At 54.8% G+C, this 24,674-nt stretch overlaps 3 protein-coding genes across 3 annotated transcripts; 1 reads left to right on the forward strand and 2 right to left on the reverse strand.

The window, feature by feature from the left end:
• Positions 1-1,795: 1,795 nt before the first annotated feature.
• On the reverse strand, positions 1,796-6,650 carry NCLIV_039530 (putative DNA mismatch repair protein; the record flags this gene model as incomplete). Its single annotated transcript, XM_003880862.1, has 5 exons — positions 1,796-1,858; positions 2,025-2,443; positions 2,849-3,938; positions 4,482-4,656; positions 4,972-6,650. 5 exons carry the CDS (start codon positions 6,648-6,650, stop codon positions 1,796-1,798), a joined length of 3,426 nt encoding a protein of 1,141 aa, XP_003880911.1.
• A 2,334-nt stretch (positions 6,651-8,984) lies between these two features.
• On the reverse strand, positions 8,985-11,924 carry NCLIV_039540 (conserved hypothetical protein; the record flags this gene model as incomplete). The annotated part of the gene is made up of 1 exon (XM_003880863.1): positions 8,985-11,924. One exon carries the CDS (start codon positions 11,922-11,924, stop codon positions 8,985-8,987), a length of 2,940 nt encoding a protein of 979 aa, XP_003880912.1.
• A 5,989-nt stretch (positions 11,925-17,913) lies between these two features.
• Positions 17,914-23,920, forward strand: NCLIV_039550 (hypothetical protein; the record flags this gene model as incomplete). The annotated part of the gene is made up of 10 exons (XM_003880864.1): positions 17,914-18,159; positions 18,525-19,084; positions 19,785-19,890; positions 20,102-20,203; positions 20,531-20,635; positions 21,168-21,221; positions 21,899-21,987; positions 22,185-22,344; positions 23,119-23,163; positions 23,807-23,920. The coding sequence occupies 10 exons, from the start codon at positions 17,914-17,916 to the stop codon at positions 23,918-23,920; spliced, it is 1,581 nt and encodes a 526-aa protein (XP_003880913.1).
• Positions 23,921-24,674: the final 754 nt, after the last annotated feature.

Below are 24,674 nucleotides of genomic sequence, written 5' to 3' on the forward strand. Positions count from 1 at the left end.
CGGGAAGGCGTGAGACCGTGCAAAAGCGGAGAACGGCAAAGCGGCGATGTCGAAAACAGGCATGAGCGCAGGAGACGGGAAGCAGAGAAAATCAGCGCGTCAGCGCGGAGAGGGAAGCGAACAACGATAAGGCAACTGGGAAGAAGAGGACAGCGAACCGCTGGAGAAAAAAGCCGTCGAGAGGGCGAGAGACCGGGAACAGAAAGAGGACGACCGAGGAACCTACCGAGAACAAGAAGCACCGCAGTAGCGAGGGGAGGATATGCGGGGTAAAGGAAGAAGGAAGAGCCACGAGATTGCTGAAAGGTCGAAGAAGGGGAGAACAGCACATGCACAGAGAGCGAGAGGGAGAGAGAGTTGCGCAGAGCACTCCTGCACGTCGAGGGCAGGCGCAAGCGTTGCTGTGTCATTGAGTTTCGGCAATCTGGAAACGTTTTGGTGAGACTGCTCACCGTGACTCGCGCGAGGCCCAGGCAAAATAAACGTAACGAGCAGCGGCGTGCAAAAGAGGTAGAGTGGACGGCAGCGACGGATAAAAAGAGGACGAAAACGGTGGTGAGCGAAGGAGCCGACGCTTGAAAAGAAAGAAAAAGATGAAATGTGTCGAAACAAAAGAAAAGGGAACCTCAAGTCGGAGATAAAAGCCGAAACCAGTGTGACTGCGAGACAGCCCACTGTCAAAAAAAGTGACGCGCGCCGCACGGACTTCCAGGCGCGAAGTGAGAGTCAACGGGGCACAGCGTGCCTTGCTGCTTTTCTCTCTATTCTATTTGCCTTCCCTCTTTCATCTTTTACAACGCTTCTCCTTCTATCCGTTCTTCTAGAGCTTCTTCAACCCGCGTTGCATCTCCTTCAACCTGCTTTATCTCCTCCCTTCTTGTCCTCTTTTCCTTTTTTCGTTTATTACTTTGCTCCCTCCACCTCGTCTCTGCCTTCTCTCCCGTGCCTTCGTGTCCTCGGTCGCGTTGCTCCTCTCTCTTCCATGTCGCTTCTCCCCGTTACAGTTCAGCACCGCTCGAAGACGCGATAGAGCGCTGGCAGTGAGGCCACAACTCGTACGGTCCCGTCAGAGAAAAACCTGAGAAAACGGAGACAAAAGGAGAGCCCAGACGCGTGACGGGAGAGGCGCAAGAGGAAACGAATACGAAACGCGGGAACGCTGGAGAACGAGGGAAGATGGAGGGAGAGTCGAACGAAGCAGGAGATCAACAGGGCGAACCAGCAACCGACCCCGAGAGAGAACAAGAGAGAGAAGAGAAGGAGCAAGAAAGAGAAGAGAGAGAAGAGAAGGAGCAAGAAAGAGAAGAGAGAGAATGCGGTCGCGCTGCCAATCGAGAGAACACGTAGACGACAGACGAGGTGTTTCTGACCCTTCGCACAACAATGGGGTACGCGTTTTGGAGGAACGGCGTCACTCTACTGTAGCCAAACAGGTTTGGAGATGTGTGAAAGACGGACTTTCTCGGTACAGCGCATTTCCAGCAGCCTCGCAATGCAGGCAGGAAATGCAGGGAAAAAATATCTCGCACTTCCGGGCAGACTGCCAAACTTGAATCGGAAGCAGCCGGAGCAGGCGGGACTGACGCGAAGAAGCGCGCAAACGCCTGGGTAGCACCTCGAAGACAAGACACCTCTTCACTCCAGTCCACCTGCGCAAACGCAACGCGTCGATACAGCGGCGTGGGGAAGCTGAAATGAAAGCATGCATGCACGCGTGCACATGCATGCGCCTTTAGGCATTGGTATCGATGTACAGGCGCCGCGCATACGCACACAGGTGTAGGCACACACCTATTCAGTCATCTACTCCTACGGGCTTCACCCACAGACGTGGCGGCACGCCCTGAAGTTTGCAACTCTGCGCACGCATGCGTACACAAACGCACACACGTCTACAAGTGCTCACCGATATATATATATATATATATATATATATATATATAGGTGTATGGCACAGTATACGTGGAGATGGGGAGAGGAGTTTGTTTCTTTTGCTGTGCACCCGTTGTCTGTGGAGGACTCACGTCCAGAGCGAGCTCGAGAAGAAGGGTCGGGAGACTCTGGAGGGGGAAGTAAGTGCCGCACGCCAGAGGCATTGTCTTGAGGAGCCATGTCTGTTTGGCGATTTCCTGGCCGTCTTCGTCCACCTCTGCTCTCGTGCGTTTCTTCTTCAGTGGCGCGCGCGGCTCCGCAACCACGCCGAGACTGAAATAGTCGCAAAGGAGCAAGCGACGGCTGACCAGACGCCTCAGCGCGCGCTCGGCGGTCGCTGCATGCGCCGCCTCAACGCCGTTCCCACTGGGCTCTGCGTTCTCGTCAGGCTTGGCAACTCGCTGACGCCGACGGAGAGCCGCGCGGATGAGCTCCGAGAGGACTAACGGCGGACTCAGAACCAGCGGCGGGAGACGGCCGAGCCGCATCAGAATCGACTGGTACAGAAACGCTGTAGCCCCGACGGGGGGACGACAAAGGCACATGCATACACATGCATACACATACATACACACATATATATATATATATATAAAACGGTGCAAGGAAAAACTTGCGGTTCTCGTTTTCGAGTCTCAGTTTTCCTCTTTGCTCTTCCCGTCTCCCGCATCTCGTCTCCCTCGTCCTCAAATCTCTATTTCACGTCCTCTCCTGCTTCCCGTCGTTTCCCCTCCGCTCTCTGCCTGATCTGTAGGATGAGCACCTCTACCAGAGAAACGGGTCCGAGTGTTTCCCTTCTAGCCTCCGTCGCTCCTAAGCGTATTCCCGCTTCGCTGTCTTTGACCTTGTTCTCCACGCAGAACCCTCCGTGTTTCCTTCTCCCTTCTCGCGTCGTTCTTCGTTCATTCGCCCGTACCTCTCATGACTCTCTGGAGGTCGACGAGGAGCAGAAGATGATTGTGCTGGAGAAGCGCATGCGTTTCGCTCACTGGTCCCACGAAGACTGCCTGTTGCAGCCAAGCGTCGCGGCCTTCTTCCGCAGCGGCGCCGCCTTCCCGCGCTCGCTCGCTCAAGCGCGCCGAAACGACGCCCGCGCAGCGGGCCGCCTGGAGCAGCGATTGCACCGAGGAGAGATACAACGCGTCGCTGGGAAAATTGCGCAAGACAAACTGATCAAGGGGAGGACGAGAGCGGAAGAACGACGCTTGTGGCTTCACCCCGCTGCATCCGGGAGACGACACAGAGGACCGCGCGACCGGGGCTGTCTCTCCCTCTCCCGCAGCGTCGGACGCTCTGCGTGGTTCGTCCTGGCACGCGTCGGGTAACGAGAGAGAAGAGGAAGAAGTGGAAGAAGAGGAAGAAGTGGAAGAAGAGGAAGAAGTGGAAGAAGAGGAAGAAGTGGAAGAAGTGGACGAAGCGGAAGAAGACGAGGAAGAGGAAGAAGAGGAAGAAGAGGAAGAGGAATTTGATTTTGGGGTGACGGTGGTTGAGCGCGCAGTGGCGAGGAAGGCGGAGAGCGTTGTCTGGCGAAAATCGGTCCGAACTCGCGCTGGATTCAACAATTTCTTCGTCGCCACTGGCTGAGAAGACGCGAACGACGAACGAGAGGAAGAACAGCACACGGGGGAAGAGGAGGCGCAAGGAGCGGAGAGGTTGCTCGACGCGCGATCGTTCGATTGAGCAGTGTCTCGCAGTCTCGCTGATAACTGTCCATCGTCTGCATTTGTTTCTCTCTCTTCGTGTCCTGTCCGAACTCCTCGACTCTCTCCCTCGCTGTCCACAAACGAACGAGAGATAAAAGAAGAGGAGGAAGAGGAGGAGCAAGGAGAGGGAGACGAAGAAGCGGATGAAGCAGAGTGGTCGTCGGCCTGCGAAGACGTCCAGGGAACGACAAGCAAGCGTTGAGAGAGCGCTGCAGGCGAACTGGAGGAGGCAGGTGGGCCGTGACTAGATAGGCCTCGCTGAACGTCGAAGATCTGCGAGGATGTTTGCGAGCCGAGGCGTTCCTAAAGAAGCAGAAAGACACGAAAACGAAAAGTAAAGAGAACTCCACATGAGCATCCACAGCGGATGCACCCATGAAAAACACAAATTGAAAACAGCAACGAAACATAACCGCCACGTTTCTACTAATGCGCACGGCTCACATAGATATGTGCACACACAGATACGTACATACATACACTTACATGCATGCATACATACACTTACATGCATGCATACATACACTTACATGCATGCATACATACACTTACATGCATGCATACATACACTTACACGCATACATACATACACTTACATGCATGCATACATACACTTACATGCATGCATACATACACTTACACGCATACATACATACATACATACATACATACATACATACATACATACATAGGTACTTTTATGCACATGCATATATAATTCGAAAGCATATGTGTACAGTTGTGAAGGTGCACAAGCAACATGCGCTTCTGTTACTGGTTGAGAGTCCACAGACTCGTGGCTATTGGTTGCGGCATGCATGTGGCGAAAGGGCCTTTTCGACGGACTCGAAAGTGTCTCGAGAGGTGCGCCGCAACGAAGTCCTCGTAGAGAAGCTGCACGCGTTGTTTCGTCGGATGCACGTTGACATCGACGAGCCACGCCGGCAGCGAGAAAGAGAGGTACACCCAAGCCTTTAGGCCGCGGGGCATCAGTTCCTGGTAGACGCCTTCGATGCTTTTTCTGGAGAAAAGGAGACGCAAATGGGAGAAGAGACGCGAGGCGCTTGAGGGAGACAGGCGCTTGAGGGAGAGAGGCGCTTGATGGAGAGAGACGCTTGAGGGAGAGAGGCGCTTGAGGGAAGAGACCGGAGCGCGCCAAGGCAGGGAAGAAGAGAGGAGCGAGACTCTCAGAGAACGAAGGGCGAGGAGGGGGAGACAACGACAAAGCGAAATATGGCGAGGACGAGAAGAGAGAGACAAGAGCAAACGGAGGTCAGAAGAGAGAAAAGGAAGCAACGGGAGTGAGGAAAAAGTCAAAACAGAGGACTGGCCATACCTTAGAGCTGGAGCATCGACGAGTCGGCTGTTGATGAAGAGAATGAAAGTTCCCGGAGGTTTCGCGCCCGCGGAAACGCGGCTTGCATATCCCCACACCGATACTTTGCATGCGTTTCGCTGTTCTTCTGCCTGCTTCACTTCGTCCCCTGTGTCCCTGTTTCCCGTCTCTTCCTCTTCGTCTCCACACTTCTCGCCCTCGACGTTCTCCCTGTTCCCTCCTCTCTCTCCTCCGGCGCGGTCTCCGTCCCGCTCGCGGTCTCCTTGCTCGCGGTTTGTCTCCTTCCGCGCGTTCTCTCCGCTCTTTTTCTGTGCTTCCTCGTCCTCGCTTCCGGTTCCGGCGTCTCCCTGCCGCTCGCGACCCGCGTCTCGGCACCGTGAGTTGGGGGCGAAGCGGCGCGCTGCGTGGGGAAGAAAAAACGAGAAGTCTATTTCCATCAAACCCAACCGCACAGTGGAGCCAAAGGCTCTCTGGATGACGGCCAGCGTCTGGCCGCCTCGGCGACTCTCTTCCTTCCTCCGGCGGAGTTCTTCCGCACTCGGCGCTCGTTCCTCCTCTTCGCTCTTCACACACGGAACAGAGAGACGCGACAGGGAAGAGACCGAGGAGGATGAAAAGGACGAAGAGGAAGAAGAGATACACGGAGAAGAGGAAGAAGAGATACACGGAGAAGAGGAAGAAGAGATAGACGGAGACGAGGAAGAAGAGATAGACGGAGACGAGGAAGAAGAGATGCACGGAGAAGAGGAAGAAGAGATACACTGAGAAGAAGCAGAAGAGAGAGATGGCGAAGAAGAGAGAGATGGCGAGGATGAGGAAGAAAGCCGAGGCCATCCAGAAGTGGAGAGGTCTGCCTGCGTTTTGTCTTGGCGTTTGCATGTGAATTTAATATGAGGGTTGTCGATTGCGTAGCGCGTGCAGACTTCGAGACACTTGGAGTATTCCTCTTGCGGGGACGCGAGCATTTTCCGTCTTTCCGGAAACGCGTGGAACAGCTGAGAAACGCGCAGAGTCGTTCCACGGCTCCGCGCCGCCACGGACACCCCAGCAGGCACTGGCGACGAGCCGGAGGAAACAGAATGAGAAGCCGGCACAGAAGAGGAGAGAACGGGTTCGCCTTTGTCGTAGGAGCATCGGTATCCGTGAGGAAGGGAGGCGATTCGGGTGGTGACTTCAACATGGCCGACGACAGATAAACTTGCGAGAGCTTCTCCTCTGAAGCCAAAGGTGCGCATGCACCTGAGATCGGCGAGGGACTTCATTTTGCTGGTGGTGAACCTGTGGCACAAGATGGGTAAGTCTTCCGGGTAGATTCCGCAGCCATCGTCGCTGACGGCGAGTAACTTGAATCCGCCATTCTGCACGGTCACGGAAATCGAAGAACTCCGAGCGTCCATGCAGTTTTCTAAAAGCTCTTTCAACGCAGAGGAAGGACGCAATACCACCTCCCCTGCAGCGATGCGCTGAACGACGGACAGATCCAACTTGCGAATCCGAGGCAGTGCGAGAGGAGATGGAGAAAAGGAAGACGGAGAAGACGAGGAAGACGAGGAAGATGAGGAAGATGAGGAAGACGGAGGCGACGAGGAAGCGGAAGAAGAGGAGCAAGGACTGGGATCACGCTGGGAGCTCTCGAGCTGAGAGTTCAGGGCGGACTCAGTGAAGAGAGGGGCTCCCATTTTCAGAAGAAAAGATAAGAACGGAACAGGAAGTGGGAGAAAAACAGAGGGAGGAGAGGAAGAAGAGGACGGGGTGAGAGACCGTGAGGGTAGGAACAGGAGGAACGGTTGCGTGGAGACTTCTGACGTGAAACGAAGAAAGAAGGAAAGAAGAAAGAAGCGATAAAAAAGAGTAGCGTGGAGAAGAAGAATGTGCGAGAGGGTTTTAGCGCGCGTGCGGAAACCGAGGGAGACAGAGACAAGCGGCGGCGAGTCGCAGGAATCTTTGCTGTCATCGAGATCGAGATCATCTTCCGCTTCCAAGGAGAAAGGGCGACTTGGAAGAAAGAGGGAAAGAGAAAATACACAACTTAACCTCTCACCACCAGGCCTTTGGCAGAGAGACGTCATGTGGACAAACGGGGGCTCGGGGCGGTCATCGGCTTTCGCTCCAGCCTCACGAGGCGTGACGCCGCAGCAACGGAGAAGAAACGGTGACACGAGCTTTCTTCTCCAGCGGTTTACTGCGCATATTTTTTCAGAAGAGAAAGAGAAGAGAAGAGAAGAGAAGAGAAGAGAACGGAAAGACTGGAAGGGGCAAAACGAGAAGAAACAGCGGTGACGTGGTCTGACAAGACAACCTGCCAAAGCGAAGAGTCGCGCTGCGGCCTCCTGTTTTGGGGGGTGAGAAGACCTCCGTTCTTTTCCCCGCAACACTCCGCTGGGATTTTTTCTCGAAGACCAAAGGCATGTTCCTCTCTGAGTTTCCATTCGCCAGTTCTCTGCCTCGGAAGTTTTCCCCTCTTGTTCGTTTCCACAAAGTGCGGGAGTGTGCATGCGATCAGCTCGAGAGCCGCGATGTATGAACACCGAAGGGGCTGCGACTTGACTGATTCAACTTGTTTCCAAGCCTGGTGATGAAGAAAAGAGATCAAGAATAAAGATTCTTGGAAGGCAGAAGAAAAAAACAAAACCAGGAGAGCAGAGAGCATTCGCTATCCCGCGTGTAGGTGTGTGCTGCCTTCAATCGCTCCAAAGGCTTCGCACAAGTCAAAGTTTTCTCCATGTTTCTGAGAGTGAGACAAAATGCAAAGAACAACTGACGTACTTGTTTCCATTCTCTATGCGAGGCGAACCGCCATGTCGAACAAATGCATCATTTGCCCCAACAGTCACAGCTGCATCTGTGGAGATCAATGATGTGAAGATATCTCCGTAGATGCGTGTGTCCAAAAATCTGTCTATGCATTTGCAGATTGATAGAAACATATAAATATGCATGTCTAAATAGATGTGTCTGCCTACTTACATACTTCTGTGTAAGCATGAAAGAAGCATTAGAGGCTGCTCGCGCCCCCCAGCTGAGAAACACCAGAGTCGAGACTAACATGTGTCGCCGGTGCGGCGAAAGGTCAAGGCAATATCAATAACGATGAAACTTTCTTTTGATTAACATAACAACCTAGAAGATTAAGCTGCATTACGTTCAAACTTTACACTGGATACGTTTCAATCGGCGAAAAATTGAGGGGAAGGGGAGCAACGACTCGCCCAAACCGACGGCGAGAGGGCCGGAAGTTTGAGTTCGTTGGGAAGGCGCACGAAGGCGGTACAGAGAGGCTGACCCGCCGAAATCACACAACTGCTTCGTTTTGCCGTCATAGGCAGCTGCGCAGGCTAAACTGTCGCCCGTCGAAACGGAGTGTCTGAGAGCGGCAGGCATAGATCTATGCGCACGAAAAGGGGCGTTTTGACGCTAAATATGCAGATGCCGGCAGTGCTACTTCTCCACGTCAACAGGCGTGCACATCTACTTACAGGGACATCTGAACGGGTTTTAGAGATACACATCTGCAAGTTCGTATATCCATGTATACAGTTATGCGCCATCTATGCAAGTATTTGCGTGTATGTGCAGATTTATCGTTCACGGAGTTCGATGCAGCTAGAGAGGGAATGACAGAGACGAAAAAGAGAAAGGAACGGGGAAAAGAACGTGAGTCGAGGCAGGCGGAGCTGGAGGCTGCCGGTCGAGTCGAGGATCCCCCCTCCACGCAAAAAGAAAAAGTTACTTTTAAGTTCTCCGGAACAGAGCGAGACGGGGCGGGAAGGCCTTCCTTCTCCAAAGAAGAGACACTCCAGCGTGTCACGGGAAACGGAGGAAACCGAGGAGCGAGGAAATGGGAAACGAGGCGCAAGAGCCCGAGGCGAGAAGGGCGAAACAAGGGGCGTCCAGAGTAAAATCGAAGCCAACAGGAAAACGGATAGACGAGAAGAAAAAGAGAAAGCATGAAACCGGCATGGGATCATAAAAGGACTATGTATGTGCTTTTCAGAAATTCGGGCCTCTGTGTCTCATTGTTGACGACATCCGTCCTCAGGATTCGACCGCTCGCTTCCTCGTTTGCTCCCTTCGTTTTGTTTCATATGGTTTTCTTTTTTCGCCTCCGGCCTCCCTGCCTTCCAGCTTGCCTCGGATTGGGTGACTGTGTCGATACTCTCTACGAACGCCAAGAGCTCGTCTTCGTCCAGTTCTCCTTCCAGCAATTTCTCAAGCGGCTTCCGTAGCAGGTGTTTGAGTTCATCGCCTTCGCCTCCTGCGTGGGTTTCTAGTGCCTCAACGAAGCTGAGAAAGTCCCGGAGCATCTCCTCGTCACCCTTGTCGACTTGCTCCTCTGTTCTCTTTTGTTTCTCCTCTTTTTTCTCCTTTTTCTTCTCTTTTTTCTCAGTGTCTGGTGCGTTCGCTCCTTTCCCTTGTGCCTCCACTTTCTCGTCGCCTTCTCCCTCTTCGCGCGCGAGTCGCCTGGACAAGCCCTCTCTCTGCTGAGCTAAAAGGGGAGAAGTCACGTCCGCGACCGTCTTCTGGAGACGCTCAGGGGAACGACACAACGAAGAACAGGAAGAAGAAGAGGAAGAAGACGACTCTGGAGAAGGCACAGAACAGGAAGCCGAAGACGAGACGGCTCCACGGTGTGTCCCTTCTTCCGTCGCGGAGCTTCTCCCTTCTTTCCAAGGAGGGGGTGATCTCAGGGAAGGGGAAGATTCTGAGTCCTCGTGGACTGGACAGTGCGGCGCACATGCAGACTTCTGTTCCCGTTGTGGTCGGCTAATAGACGCATCTCTTTCCGCTCTCACGCGGTGTGATACATGGCAATCTTCTCGTCTTTCGGCTGCAGCGTCTTCTCTTTCCTCGGCTTCAGGCATCAACGCGTCCAGCACTTCCTCAGGGGGTTCCCCGTACTCTCGGAGCTCATCCAGCAGCGCCTGCAGGCGAGCGAACTTCCCACGCACAGGAAGGGGGTGAGAGACTGATGAAGAGATAGAAGACGAAGAGGAGAGAGAAGACGAAGAAGATGCGTTCGAGGACGAAGACAAGACATTCGAGGACGAAGAGGAGACATCCGAGGACGAAGACGAGACAGAAGATGAAGAATTGGAAGACGACAAATCATGGGGAGACGGGGGAGTCAAAGGAGGGGAAGCCATCTCGGTCGAGGAATCGGTCTGGTTTGAGGTTAAATGGGTGTCTGTCACCTCTCTCGCTGCTCTTTCGTGACTTTGAATGCTTTTTCCGTCTTCCTCTTCTCTGGGGTTCGCTGGAAAGTCTTTCCCCCGCTCACCGACTTGACGTGCACTTTTCCTCTCGGCGAAAGGTGCTCCGTCCTTCGCGTCGTCTGGGCGCCCGCACAACTCAACCAGCTGTCTGTACACCTGAATTTGTCTCATGTACCGCATTCTGTCTGCCTCCGTAAGCTTCCTTCCTTGTCTCTCTAGCCACGGCTCAAACGCCCCGAGAAGACGACTAAAGGGCTCTCCGACTGCGACGAACAAAAGATTCGCCCCTTCACCCGCGTCCTCTCCGGCCTCAAAAAGAGCCAGGAGGTCGTCTTGCAACTCTTGTGCGTATTCTGTCGGTCGCTCTCCGCTTCTCGGTCCACTGCGCTGTGGACTCTCGCCCGCCGCTTTCGTCTCAAGAGAATCCCGACCCCAAGAAAGAAAGACTTGTCTCCACCCTGACGTCGCTTCCTCGGCAGTCGCCGTCTCCTTCTGTCTGATGCCTTCCGCTTCCCTCTCTTCTTCTGTGCCATCCAGCAGCTTCAGAGCAGCTTCCAGGACAGTTGAGAGCTCTGACAGCGCGTCCGTCTCCTCCTGTGTCCCTTTTTCAGGCGACGTGCGCGAAGCTGGCGAAGATGCGTCACCGCTCACCCGGTTAGCCGTCGGCGCCGCCCCCTCTGGAGAGAACTTCAAGGCGCTTGCATGCGCAGCGAGGCCGTCTAGGCAGGCGACGAGTGCGTTTTGAGATCTGCCTCGCGAGTGCGTCTCTCTCAGCCCTTTCCCCGGGTGAGGAGTCGAAGGAGCAGAGAGGGGAGAAGGCCTGTCCGACAAGCCATCGGGAAACGCACCGGCGGGCGAGCTTGCGGAAGGCTGCTTGTCGCGAGATGCGATCGAGGGCCGAAACACGAAGCCGTGTTTTTCTTCCTCCCGGTCCTCGACGGCTCCAAGCGACGCCCGGTCTGTCGACCAGCGTTCCGAGCGCGTGCTGAACTGGCAAGAAAACGAGCTGTTCTCGGGTGTACATACACCTGAGGAAGCGAACAGCTGAGGTACCGCAGCAGATCTCGCCGCCTCGCCACTGATTTCACCAATCACGCAGTCCATGTCTTCACGGTTTTCTTCCGACTGGGGGTTTTCTTTTCGTGCTTCTGAGGCAGACCAAGGAGCAAGCGACGAGGCACCGCCTTGAACGGCGGAACAGGAGATCGAAGAAGACAGAGTAGAAGACAAGGAGGAAGAAGAGACCATGGTACGGGGAGGAAGAAGAAGAGAATGCGACGGCAGGGGCGCCTCGGCGAAAAACCCTGCCTCAACAAGTGCGTCAACAGACGCTGCAAGGTCAGAAGAGAGAGGCAAGATCGGCTCCACGATATCCTGCTCTCTTCTTCCTTCCCCTGTCTCTCTTCTTCCTTTCCCCGTTTCTCTTCCTTCTGTCTCTCTTCTCTTCTCTGCGCTTGCCGCTGTGGCTGCTCGTACAGCCTTCTCTTGCGTCGATGCCTCCCATCGAGATTGCTCAGCAAACTCAAAACGCGGCGAAGACGCCGAAACAGACAAAGACCGAGCAGGACACGGAGCAGGCGAGCAATAGAAGGACAGGGGTTGGTCAATCTCGTCGAGAGTATCCTCAATCAACTCCTCCAGAAACGTCGAAGGCGCCTCCGCGCAAGCTGCGGTCACGGCATCTCGCGGTTCTCCGGAGCGACGAGACAGCGAGCGATGCGAAAAGGCGGAGCGTCGCATAGGGACTAGGGGACGAAGAAAACGAGGAGGAGAAATGAGAAAGGTGAAGGGTCAGCGAGGACGAAAACGCGAGCGAGGAATCCGCGTGTGAAGACAGCCTCCAGAAACAAGAGAGACGGGACCGGGGGGCAGAGAGGGAGCGCTGAGAGGGGCGGAAGAACAGACGGAAATGGAAGAGACCGGGAGCGACAAAGTCACCAGGAGAAATGAAGGGTGATAGCGAAGAAAGGAGGAAAAAAGCAAGAGAGAGAGAAGGGGAGAGAGAGACAAAAAGGCCGGGGTCACCGTGGGAGGCTCAAAGGTGCCGGAACTAGCAAGACGCCCGAGCCGACGGACACACGGAGAGAGGAGGCGGAACGAAGGTTTTCGACTGAAAGAAAAGAAAAAAATTTAGAGAGGGAACTGTCTCTGTCGAAGAAAATGGTGAATCGACTCACACACTGTCGACGTCGTAGAAAAAAGCCTTACAGCCGCCACGGGAGACGCGCACGAGGAAGAAAGAGCGGAGCAAAAACGGCGCGGAATTGCACAGTTGCTTTGCGAGTCGAGAAAGGGGTGCGGAGGCCGCCTTCAAGGGAGATGTGCATCAAAGCAATCCGCGTTGACAGAGTATGGGGCGATAAAAGAGGCTTCAACTCTTTAAAAAGAAGCGGAAACGACAAGGAAGAAGAACGCAGGCAAAAAACGGATCGCCGGCGCGCTGTCTCGCGGAGCTGGGCTCGGGTGTCTCGCCAGCTCCCAGCGGGGCAAAATCCAGGAAACGCGGTTTCTCACGGAGCGAAAACGCGGAAAGAGAAGAAAGGCCGCTCACATTGGGGAACTTGCCTAGGAAAACGGAGGAAAAGGCAAAAAGGGGGAAATTTTCCAGAGCCGCTGCGCTCGCCAGACAATCGCGGGGGTCGCGCGGAGGAGCGAGAGGATGTCAAGGCCCTCTCGCCGATCACTCGACTGAGGAGCTAGGAGCAGTTGGGGGTGAGTCTCCCTCGCACAGTTCGGCACTGCAGAGTTTCTCGAAAGGCTGCCTCCCTCCCCCCTGGGCAGAAAAGGAGTGGGAAAAGGACAGACGAAATGAATAGCCTGCGGGTTTTTCGCGTCGTTTTGTTTGACGACTTTACAAGCAGCACACAACTCACACAGCGGAGCCAGAGAGTCAACAAAAAGGGAATCACCTCTTACCGGAGAGACATTCGCTGTATAAATGTATATAAATACATATATATATGCATATATGCATATACATATATATGTGTGCGTCGCATCTCCTGGGTAGGTTGACGGTGCGCTGTGCCGTCCAGAACGTCACGATCCTCCCGATGGTCCCCTGGCGTGCCTTAGTATGGCTTTCGTGGCCGTGAAACCGCAGCTTCATCGGGGGCGAAGGTATGAATAGCTGCGACTTTGATTTCGTGTTTCGCTGTCAAGAGTATCCTAGACCGGGGCTTCACCGAGAGTCGAGCCTATTCTTCCAACCCTTGGTGTTCTGGGTGAAAGGCAGCGTCATACACGCCTCGCTTTGTCGAGGCGTTTATGACTAGTCCTCCAGCCATCAACCCTCCAAACACATCAAGGGGCCTCGAGGTGTATGCGAAACACCTGTGAGGTCTCCCTGCAATTCACACGGCTCAGAAGCGATGTTCCATCAGTTTCTAGGTTTCTGCTGAAACGCACAGACAAAGAGTGTGTCCCTTTTGTCGGTGAACAGGCGTCTCGGAACGCCAAGAACGGTAAACGCTTCGCGGTCCTCTCGCATGTTTCCCTCTCTGAGAACATCGCCATCCGTTTGGTCTCAAATGGAAACGACCTCGTCGCTGACGTATCTCGATAGGTGGCAAGCAAAAGGTCGTACTTCTTGCGTTCATCGAGGGTTTCCGTGCTCAGAACCCGTCCTCTTCAGAGGCATCAAGCCGAGCTCGAAGGTGTGCGCGCCGACGGAATACAGCTGCTTTCCAAAGGCAGGGAGTTTGAAATTGCAGAGAGAGGGAACGTACAGGAAATTGCGTGTGTGCGATACCCGATATGACACAAACGCTGGGATGCAATGGGAACTGTCCATTCGAAAAAAAAATGGAGTTTTCGCAACGGGGGTTTTCTGCACATACCGGTCGGGTCGTCGACCGGCTATCTTTCTGCACGTGTCGGCAGGAAACACGGCGGGGTTTCCTCGTTTTTCCTGCGAAAATGCGTGAACAAAAAACGCCGACGAGAACAGACGGACAGGCGCAGCGTCGATAACCGATGCCTGCCTGCCGTAGATCAAAGTGAGTGAGAAAACGGTTCCAGGCGACGGGATGTGAGTCAGTTGTGCCATATGTGGCCCTCTTGGTTATTTCCCACGAGGACATGGTAATTCTTCGTGCTCGCGGCGCTGCAAGCAGATGTGACGCCACGCGCTGGCAATTATACACGGCACAAGATGGCTGCATCATTTCGGTAAGAGGTCAACAAAGAGCTACAGGAAAGCGCACTCCGGTTAGAGATGTGCGGAACAGTGAACTTGGAACTCTGGCAGTAGCCGAGACGGAATACAAAGAGACCTGTCCCGTGTTTTAAGAAAAATCCGGGCTTTCTGCCGAGTCGATCTCCATCGTCGGCAGCTCAGGTAGACTGGCTGTTTTCCCGCGGTGTCTCTGCTTTTCTTTCGATTGGCGAATTCCGGTGTGTCTGAAAGCATCCAAGCCCGTTTATGTGATGCTCCACTCTAGCACGATTCCCGCAATTCCAGCAATGTCTCACAAGTCATATCAAGGCGCATTCACGTGGCGGGAACAGGCAGCGGCGTTGGGTCGGCGCCGCTACAGGAACGCCGCAAAGTTCCTTCTTTTTTTCAAGGGTTCCTCGGCGACTGGCATTCTGATTCAATTCTAGGCAAAAAGAAGCAGGCTCTCTAGCGAACTTCTACTCGATCCATCAGCACATCCCATACGGCTATATTTACAGAAACATTCCGTGGAGCTGTATATATGGAGATAGAGGCAGACGCGAAGAGTTCCTGCATGCACAGTGCCCCGCTTCTTTGATGCTTCCGTGCAACCGGAGAGGCAAAACCACCAAGGTAGATCTTAGATGTGTGCAAACCCTCCTTTCTGTAGACACGAGAAAACATCTGCGCAGAAAAACGGTGGTGCGCGACGACGCATCTGTCTCCGCGCAGAGGTACTACGTGGATCGACACAGAGAGGGAAACATCGCGCAAAGTATATCCGCGCACAAGAGCTACTAAGAAGCATGGCGCTCTGGATGTCTTACTGGATCTGCTCTAAAGTTCAAGTTCTCCACGCCGCTCTCTCAGTGTCGCGGTCCGTGTGTCTCTGGTGCGCCTCACGAACGCGGTTGCATGCACTGTGACTGCATGGCTCCAGGAACTAGCGCATGTGCAAGGATGTTACATCTGTCTTGGAGTCGCGGGAAACGGTTCTTTCGTTTCCGAGGCAACACAGAGGGGCGTTGCTGGAACCAGAAGGAAAGTGAGTTCACCGGAACCCTTTCGGGATTTTCCAGTCGCGCGATGAGTCGCGATTCAGGTTCAAGTGTCGCGACACAGAGCCGGGTCAGAAGGCATGCAAGAACTCGCATGTTCTCCCGCTTTCTCAGCGCTTTTTCTGTGTAGAGAGAGCGGCGTTTCTCCTGATGATTTCTGGAACACAACGCGAATTCAAGTCCCCTCGCTTGTCCTTTCCTCCCGTCGCCTTTCTTTGCAAACTGAGTTTTCTCCTCAGCCTCGACAAAAACGCGCAGAGGTGGGCTGGCAGACAGGGCTGCACACCGCATGCGGTCCTTGTTGTATATTTCTAAGAGTGTCTCTCCGATCGTTTTGTAATGCGTCCTCTGAAAACTTCCCATTTTTCGCTTCGTATCGCTCTTGCCTAGGGAAAACGAGACGCTCTTCTTCCTCTCCCTCGCCTCGTTAGCATCTCTCAAAAAATCGTTTGCCTCTGTCGCCTGCTCCGTCGCTGCAGGCCCCGCCGCCGTCTCGACGAGTCGCTTGCATCCTCTGTGAAAATCTGTGAGCGCACACGCGTGGTGCTCTGCTGTCTCTTCTTTCTCTCCAATTCCTCCAACGGCCCTTCCTTCCTCCAGCGCCTTCCCGTTCTCTTCCTCTGTCTCTCCGTCTCCCCTGAAGTCTTTCCACGTCTTGCCGCCGAGCTTCCGCCGCTCCCGCCGCGCGAGCTGGCCCTCTCAAGAAATGCAGGACAGAGAGGCAGCCAACGAAAGAGAAGAAGCGAACGAAGGAGAAGAAGCGCACGAGAGAGAGGAAGGGAGGAAAGCCGGCGCCGTCGAGGAGAGGAAAGGCGAGAAGACGCACACGAGCAGAGATGCACCACAGAGTGACGCCGAACATGCGTTTTGCTTTTCCCTGGCAACTCCCCAATGTCAACATGGCAGGCGATTCAGACGGAGACGGAAGGACCGCAAAGGAGGCAGAGAAAACCACGCGAAGAAGAGACGGAGGCAGACGAAGCGAATACCTCTGAGCCGCCCGGGGCAAAAGAGCCAGAAGACCACGCGGAGGCGGATCCCGGGCTGCTTGCATTCGGGGCTTCCCTTTGCGAAACAAAGATGGCAGGGCCGAGATATCTGCTTCAGCAGGGAGGATGTGACTTCATGCAGAGTGGACAGGAAACGGACAGCCCTGTCTCTGGTGTATCCACCCCCCAAGCCTCGAGTCTCCTCCCGTCGTCTCGCCCATCTCCGTTTTTGCTTCGTTCCTCGTCTCCACCTAGATGTTCTTCCTCTTCTTTCTCTTCGTCTTCTTTCTCTTGCTATTCCTCTTCTTCCTCCTCTCCCTCTTCGTTCTCTTCCCCTCTGCCTTCGTCCCCCCCATCAGATGGGTCTCCGTCTTCGCTCATGTCTCCGTCTTCGCTCTTGTCTCCATCACTCCTGTCTCCGTCGTCACTCCTGTCTCCGTCTTCGCTCTTGTGTCCATCACTCCTGTCTCCGTCGTCGCTCCTGTCTCCGTCGTCGCTCCTGTCTCCGTCGTCGCTCCTGTCTCCGTCGCCTTCCCCACATCTTGCCCCTCGCGCTGCATGCGAACTCGCTCTCGGCGATGTGTCTCCCTCACTGCAACCGCAGATGTCTCCGTTCTCTGTGCGCGGTTTGTCTCTCGGGGCTTCGCGCCAAAGAGCGCGCCTCGCTTCTCGCCCGTCCCCCGCTCGAGCGAGCAGGGCGCCTGCAAACTCTCTCTCGCCTCGTCCAGCGCTCGAGTCTCCTTCCTACAGGGCGGCGCTTCATCCTCTCACGCCATTCGCTGCCTCCGCTGTACAGTCTCCGCGCTCTGCGACCTCTCTGCTCTCTCGCGGAAAAAAGCCAGAAAAAAGAAGGAACGCTGCTTTCCCCAGACTGCCTTCGAATCCTGCTTCGCCTCTTGCTCGTCCGCTGGCCTGTCGCCAGCGACTTTCGAAAGGTCTCTGCCCAGCCCCACCGCGTCCTCGGCCCAAACACCGGGTCCAGCTTCTTCCTCGTCCCTCTGTCTCTGCCTCCTCAGTTTCCACGCTTCTCCCTCTGCTCCTTCTCCAGTCGATCTTCCACGGATCCGTCCCCCGTCAACGCGGCTCTCGCTGTTTCCCTCCTGTCTCGCCGCAGTCTGTCTTGTCTCTTCCAACTGGCTCCGCCTGTTCGGCCTCGTCTTTCGTCTCCGCCGGTTCACGTGTCTCCGCGAATCCTCCCGTCTCGTCTCCGCCTGGCTCCGCCGTATCTGTCGCGTCATCTGTCTTCTCTGGTTCTTCTGTTTCTGGTCGGTCCGCCTCCTCTTCCGTGTATCGTCTACTCGGTCTCTCGCTCTACTTCCTCCTGTCTTCGCCTCTATCAGCCTGCGAATCTGCGCCGTCGTCCGCCGCTGCTGCGCGCGCCTCCTTTTCCTGCCACGCTCCCTCTCTCTGTCGGTTTCCCTTCGTCCCTCCGGCGCCTCTGAGTCCGCTGTATCCGTCCTCGAGTTCGCCCTCCTGCTCTCCATTGTGTGTCGTTCCCGCGTCAGTCTCCTGGCCTCTTCCGGATGTTCTTTCTCGCCGCGACAGGAGCTGGCGTGCCGCAGCCTGCTCCGAGAAGTTCAAGTCTCCCGCGGAAAGACGGCCTTCAGCGTTTGTCGTTTCACCCTCTTCTGCGCTGCCGGTCTACGGCCCTACGCCCCGGCACCAACGCACAGGCAAATGTGTCTCTGCCTATCCCAGGAGGCATCCAGGAGGCGCCTCTTCGCGTTTCTTCCCAGCGTGTACACGAACCGGGTTCATCCGTCGAGAAGGTCGGTCTTGCGCGTCGACGCGCCGGCCTGTCTGGTGCGGGTTGGCGTTCAAGGCTAGAGAAGTCAGAAGGCCTCTCGCTGTCCAAGGCTCTCTTTTACCTCCTCACTGCTCCGTCTCTGCTTCGAATCCGCTCCACTCTCTCTCGTATTTCCCTCTTCTCTCGGCCGCTCCCGTGTGTGCCTCCCGTGTTTCTGTGTCTTCCTCGCCGCTGTCGCCCCCGCCGCCGGTCCTTGCTTCTTCCACTTCTTCCCCGTCTCGCCTGACTGCTTCGCTCTCGGGGACAGGCGGGGCGTCCTTGAGTGCAGAGAGGGCCCGAAAGCTGGAAGGATTCTGTTTCTCCCGCGCCCCTCCTCGCCGGTGCCAGGACAGCCGAACGAGCGCTCGCGGGTTGACGAGAGCTGGAGATACACCGGAGACTTCGCTCTGTTATCTGGACCCAAGGCAGCAAGGCGACGAAGCGCAGGGGAACGGAAGTTTGCGCGCGACATTCTTCAACTCCCTTTTCTCCTTTGGAGCGAGAAAGGATGACGACAGAAAGGCGGAAGAAGCGAGCAACGACACGCCTCAAGACGCGGCCAAAGAGACACACACAAAACTCACGGACACCCAACAGACAGCGGACGCCCGCGAACCCAACGGGAGGGAGGCAGGGGAAGGCGAACGAGGCGAGACGAAGACGCGACGAGGGAAAAAGGAACAGAAGAAGGGGCAGAGCAAGCCAGCGGCGGAGCGAGACACTCGAGAACGCGAGAAGAACGAAGAAAAGATTCGAAACGAGGCCAACGAGAACGGCGACGTGGTGGCAGTTCACTTGGAAGCAGACGGCCGCAACTCAGCGGAGCCCGTCGAAGGCAAGACGAGAAGGAGACCGTGGAATTACGGTCGCCCGTGGACGGAAGAAATTCGACGGAAAATTGCAACACGGTACAGAAATGCTTCCTGTTCGCTCTTTGCCTTGTCCTCGGCCTCGTGAACTCGTCTTCTTTCATCTCCATATACCCGTTTCGTTGCTTCCGAGCTGCTCCGCTTCTGCGGCCTCATTGCCGTCGAGCCCCTGCTACCTCCTTGCGTTCGTCCTGTCACTCCCAGCCGCGAGACTCCGGCGCTCTGGAGGCGCATCGCTCGGCGTCAAACCACGCCGCTTGCAGCTTTTCCACTTACACAGAGAGCTCGCCATCGGCACATGCATTGGTCGAAGAAGGGAGATGGAAGACAGAGGTTTCACCGCCTACACATGCCTGAGCATCTTTGCATACGAAATCATGGAAGCAACTGCGTCTCTCTGGATCCGTGCATCTGCATGCAGTTGCATGCGCATGCATGCACGTAGCCGCATGCACATCTACTCGCGTGCGCCTATGCAAACACAGTTCTTCTTTCGCGTGGAAATGTGTGGTGGCTTTTTTCGCGAACGACCCTCCATTCACAGAACAGGGAATTCGGTGTCTAGACTCCGTCTTTGAAGAGGCACAGCTCTACGCACCTTGCACGAGCCGTCTGTTTTCGCGGTTCGCGTATTTGAGAATGACAGGCGGTGCCTCCCCGCGCGCGGTCTGGACGCCTTTGTGATTCTCCGTCTATAAGTCAGATGTGGATGGTGCTCTCGGTCTCCGTCTCCGTGCAGGACTCGTCTCGCGATGCAGCGCCTCAAGTCCGAGAGAGCAGCCATGAAGAAGGCGCGCGGAGAAGAAGAGACGGCACCCCGTCGGGCAAGCCCCGCCGCTGCGCGAGTAAGATGCACGCACTGCGGAGACACCGCGCGCAGCGGTAGACGGCCTCTGAGCTGTCTCTGTCTCCCGCGAGAAACGAAGAGAGCGAAGGTCAGCAGCCGCACAACGAGCACGCGAAACTGCCGATAGGGGACAACACACAATTCGAGGGACTGGGGAGACAGGTCATTCGCATTTTCGTGCTTTGCTGCGTTGTCACTTGTCTACACAGGCGCCTCTCTCCCATGCGACGAGGCTGAAACTCTCCGAACGCCTTCGCGCACGATGGCGGGATCCTGAGGCGCGAGTGAAACTCCTTCAACTCGGCCGGGAGGTAAGGGAATGCGGGGCGATGAACCCTATGACCTTTTCTCGAGAGTTGTGTGTCTCACTGTTCAAACAGATGGAGAAATGGACACGTCGCCGAGGTGTAAAGGACAGCCGTAGCATACGTGTATATGTCGGCATCTCGGAGCCTTGGTCGGCTGGTGTATGTACACCGGAATGTGAGAGGGCGAAACCGCGGGAAATGAGGGCAGCCGAAGACGTTTTTCCAGTGCGAACCGGAGGCGTTCTAGGCCAGTTCGCGGGGTCTACGAGAAGGGAACTTCCAAAGAGTTTTTTCTCAACTCACTGCTGCGCCTCTGCAATGGATGTACAGCGGACTCAGTCGGAGGCAACGCGTGCCGCGATCTCTGAGAGCGTTCGACGGAAGTGGAGAGAAGATCCTGGATACGCGGAGAGAGTGCGGGAGGGTCAGGCGAAGGTGTGTTATGAATCGGGTTCGACAGGCCTCTCGGGTGTCCTACACGCACGGACGCCTCCACAAATTGCGATGCATGCACGAGTAGTTACCCAACCATGCAGATTCACAGATGTTTCGAAACATGTGCGGCGGGAGCGTGCAGGCCGGGCGTCTGTTCTCCAGGAGATACCTTCGTCGGGGTGTCTTGCATCGGTAGCCTCAGATCGTTCGGCCTGTTCGTGTGTCTGCATGGACACGGACTTTTTGCATGCACCGGAGTGTGTGCACATTCCACCGTCCGCCGAGGTCCAAGCATTTCTTTGTATCCTCGAGTGCACGTCCACATGCGTGTCCGCAAGTGTGCACGCATCCATACACCTCCACATCTTACACAGTGGTACATATATGTATATATACAGATATTTGTATATTTGTATTTGCATGCATGCGTATAGGTGCCAGTCTATCAGAGAGCCTGCATGTGGGCTGCAGAGTGCGCGTCCTGTGACAGAGGGAAAGAAGCGAAGCTGTCTCTGCTTTTTGAAATGTTCAGGTGAATGCCGCCGGAGAGAAGCGGAAGAAAATATCCGACACACTCAAGCGCCTGGTGAGTCCCACTTCAGGGTAGAGCAGTTCCCGGGATTTGTCTCCCTGTGATCTGCTTTTGGCACTAAAACTTACCCACAGGTCATCCCTGTATTATTTAGCGCGGCTCGGCCTCAAGACAGACCGGCGTAAGGAAACAACGTCTCCACGTTCCACTACGGATGCTTAGTCCTTTCGATATAAATATATATATATATATATATATATATATATATATATATATATATACGTGTATATATATACACGTAGGTAAATGTGCCTTTAGGTATTTGTATGTATCTCTGTAGAGAGAAGGCGCGAGAGCCATATCTGGATTCTTGGAGTAGACATCCACTCATCAACATCGCCGTCTCGCTAATTGCGCGGTTGCATGCACTAATATCTCACATTTGGATTGCCGAGTTCCAGAAAGCATGAAGGGGCAGCATGCATGAGCCTACAAAGGACTTTATATATATATATATATATATATGCATATATCCAGCTCGTGTGGGACTGTGCATTAAGTTGCTGGATAGATGTGGTGCGTATGTGAATAACGCTGACTCGAGTCGCATGTTTCTCCGTTGTTTTTCTGGAAGGTGCGTCTCGGTGTGATGAGTGCTTGTATTCGTCTGCATGCGGCTTCGCTGCACAATGTGGAAACAAAAGACGCCGTGTCATTTTTGTTCTTTGCAGTGGAGAGACGAAACCTTTCGTCAGCGCATGCGAACAACGCGACGCCCGTACACAGAGGAACGACGCCGTGCTCTCAGTGCGAAGATCACGTGAGGTTTCTCTTTTCTCTGCGCGTTTCCGTCGCTTGGTTTCCCTCTTTCGCTATTGATTCTCTTTCCTTCGTTTTCCTCCTCTTTCTGCCTCGCTCTGCCGTCTCCCGTTTATCCTCTCGGTTTGTCTCTCACGCCCTCCTCCAGCTTTTTCTCGATGCCAGTCTCGCGTTTCTTTCGCTTCCTTTCTCTGCCAGGGCGATGTGGGCCGAACGGACAGATTATCGAAGTCGCACTGTGGATGCCATTCGCTCGCGTTTCGATCGCTTGAAAGTCGAAGGATTCCCTCGAAAGCTGGGAAGGACGAAAATCCCAACGCAACGCGTGTTTTCGCGTTTTGCTTCCGGCCCAGCTTCGGTAAGAGCACGATCCTTTGAAGTCCTTCGCTCCTCATTTTCTCTGCAAAGCTGTGGTTGTTTTCACGATTTGAAAGTCACGCATCTGCGTGCATCCACATATACAAGTATATATATATATATATAATGTCCACGGACGATATGCTTCCCTCCGCATGCGTACTTGCTCTGTGTTTGCACACCGCGGCGGGATTCGTCCCGCGTATGTTTTTTACAAAATGGCGGAGCTTCGTTGGAGGCGGCCCTTGAGACGGAATGCCACGCAGTCGCCTGCATTTCTGCGGATGTTTTTGCGGGGATATGAATCGCCTGTGCGTCGCCGACGGCGTACACACCTGGACGCATGCAGAATTCTGTGTCTGACGCATGCAAGCGCATGCAAGGATGTGCAGTGAATACACCACGCAGATGGAAAAAAGACAGAGACAAGAGCTAGCCCTTTCCTGCGGCCAAGAAATGCATGGTAGCACTTCGCTGCGGGGGAACCTCTGAAGGCGACCGCAGACGTTTTTCAGTCCTTTCCTGCCGTTTCTCTTCGCTCATTCCGTGGGTTCGCACTTCTCACGCTCTGGCTTTCTTCCTTCTTGTTCGGTTCTTGGTTTTCTTTTTTCTCATTCCGTCTCTTTCTCCGTGTGCTCTCTTCCTCTATTGTTCTTTGTCTCGAATTTTGACAATCCGTCTCTGTGTCCTTCTCGGGTTCCCTTTCTTTTCTTGGCTCTCCGCCTTTCCCAATTCGCCTGGCCTCGCGATCTCCGTGGCATCGTGGCGCCTGCAGGGAGGTTCCCGAGCACCAGATCTGTTCAGTCTGTTGGTGAAGCAAGTAAGCCAGCACGGGCGCGGCTGTTTGCTTGCGGTTTCGCACGCGAGTAAAGCAAATATGCGGTGAATGAGCAAAAAAAACAAACGTGTGCCTGTGGACGCACCTTTTTGCACCTTTATCTCAAGTTATAGACACCGACAAAATGAGGCGGCGATGCGTGACAATGCAGAGAGAGATAGTAGACAAATAGGTGCGCCGAGAGAGAGACAGATAGAGGGACATAGACAGGCAGAGAGGTAGCGAGACAGACTGCCAGGGATAGGGAGGCTCGGGGACTCGAAAGTCTTGGAGCAGCACTCTGGGGGGGTTGGAAGCGACGAGCGCAGCGTCAGACGAGACCTTTTCAACGTCGCTTTTTGTCGATTCCGTAGTCGCTCGATCGATGAGAACAACCGAATAGTGGCGACTCGAGCTTGGCTCTAGCGTTTTGAACAGGAAACGAAACAGTAGAGAGTGGAAGCTCTCGTGTGTCCCTCGGCGCGGAACACACGTCGGGGAGCCTGGGGCCTCGAAGCCGCGTTCGGTGTCGAGAGAGGGAGGTATTCGGTTCGGTTCTTTTGTGCATGATTCGCGGTTTTTGTGTGTGTTGCCGGACAAGCGTCTTCAGCCGAAACTCTTCCCCTTGCAACCCCCGCACTCTCAGCGCCAAGAATTCTGGCAGCGCATGTACCAGAAATTGTTGACAGAAGAGAAGGGAGAAGGCAAGGTCGCGGAAGACGAGAATCAAGGCGCGCGCGATGCGGGAGAGCACAACTAACGCTGGCGCCGGCGGACTGAGGCTTATTCTCAGAAGCTGCAAAACCCCTCACACAGGAACACATGCCGATGCCTCACATATGCCGGCACCGCACTGCACGTCGAATGTCGGCACCACGCGGAGAGAAGCGACTCAGACGGCGCTCAAGGCTTCACTCCATCTCAATCCCGGCGAAAGAAGCAGCGAGCTCTAAACACTCTGATGAAAAAACCCGAGGAACACTTTTTCGGCCTCAATGTCAAGAGCTGTCAAAGCTAGGGCTCGTCCGCTTCAACGCTCTCCTTTTCCTCCTGGTTCACATGGGTGAAAAAAGGATTACACTTCCATAGATCCCCATGCGCATATATATATATATTTGTATAGGGTTGTCTACCTGGCTCGTTAGGAGCGTACATGCGTGTAGCTCGAAGTGCACATGCACTTGCAGTTGCGCAAATTCGACGGGGAGGACGGAGCTTCGGCGGAGATCCGCGGGATGCCGACGACAGCTTCAAGCCATGTGAGAGGGGCTCTCACAGCATGCGGCCCCCGCTGTGTAGCCCAACTCCTCGCGTGTTCGGAGGCGGGAGGGAGGACGTTCTGCTGAGAAAAGGAGGGAAAAGTGGGGGGACGGGGTCTGGGAAGGAGGGCGGGGACATCGGTTGTCCCGTTCTGGCACCGGGACTGTGCATTTGTTCTCTCGTGTCAAGCAAACTAGGTTTTCCTTGCTTTTCTCGCCCAGTCGAAACCTTTTCAAGCACTGTACAGGAAGGCA

Source organism: Neospora caninum, chromosome IX, assembly GCF_000208865.1.
Source record: "Neospora caninum Liverpool complete genome, chromosome IX".
In the NCBI taxonomy this organism is placed as follows: Eukaryota; Apicomplexa; class Conoidasida; order Eucoccidiorida; family Sarcocystidae; genus Neospora; species Neospora caninum.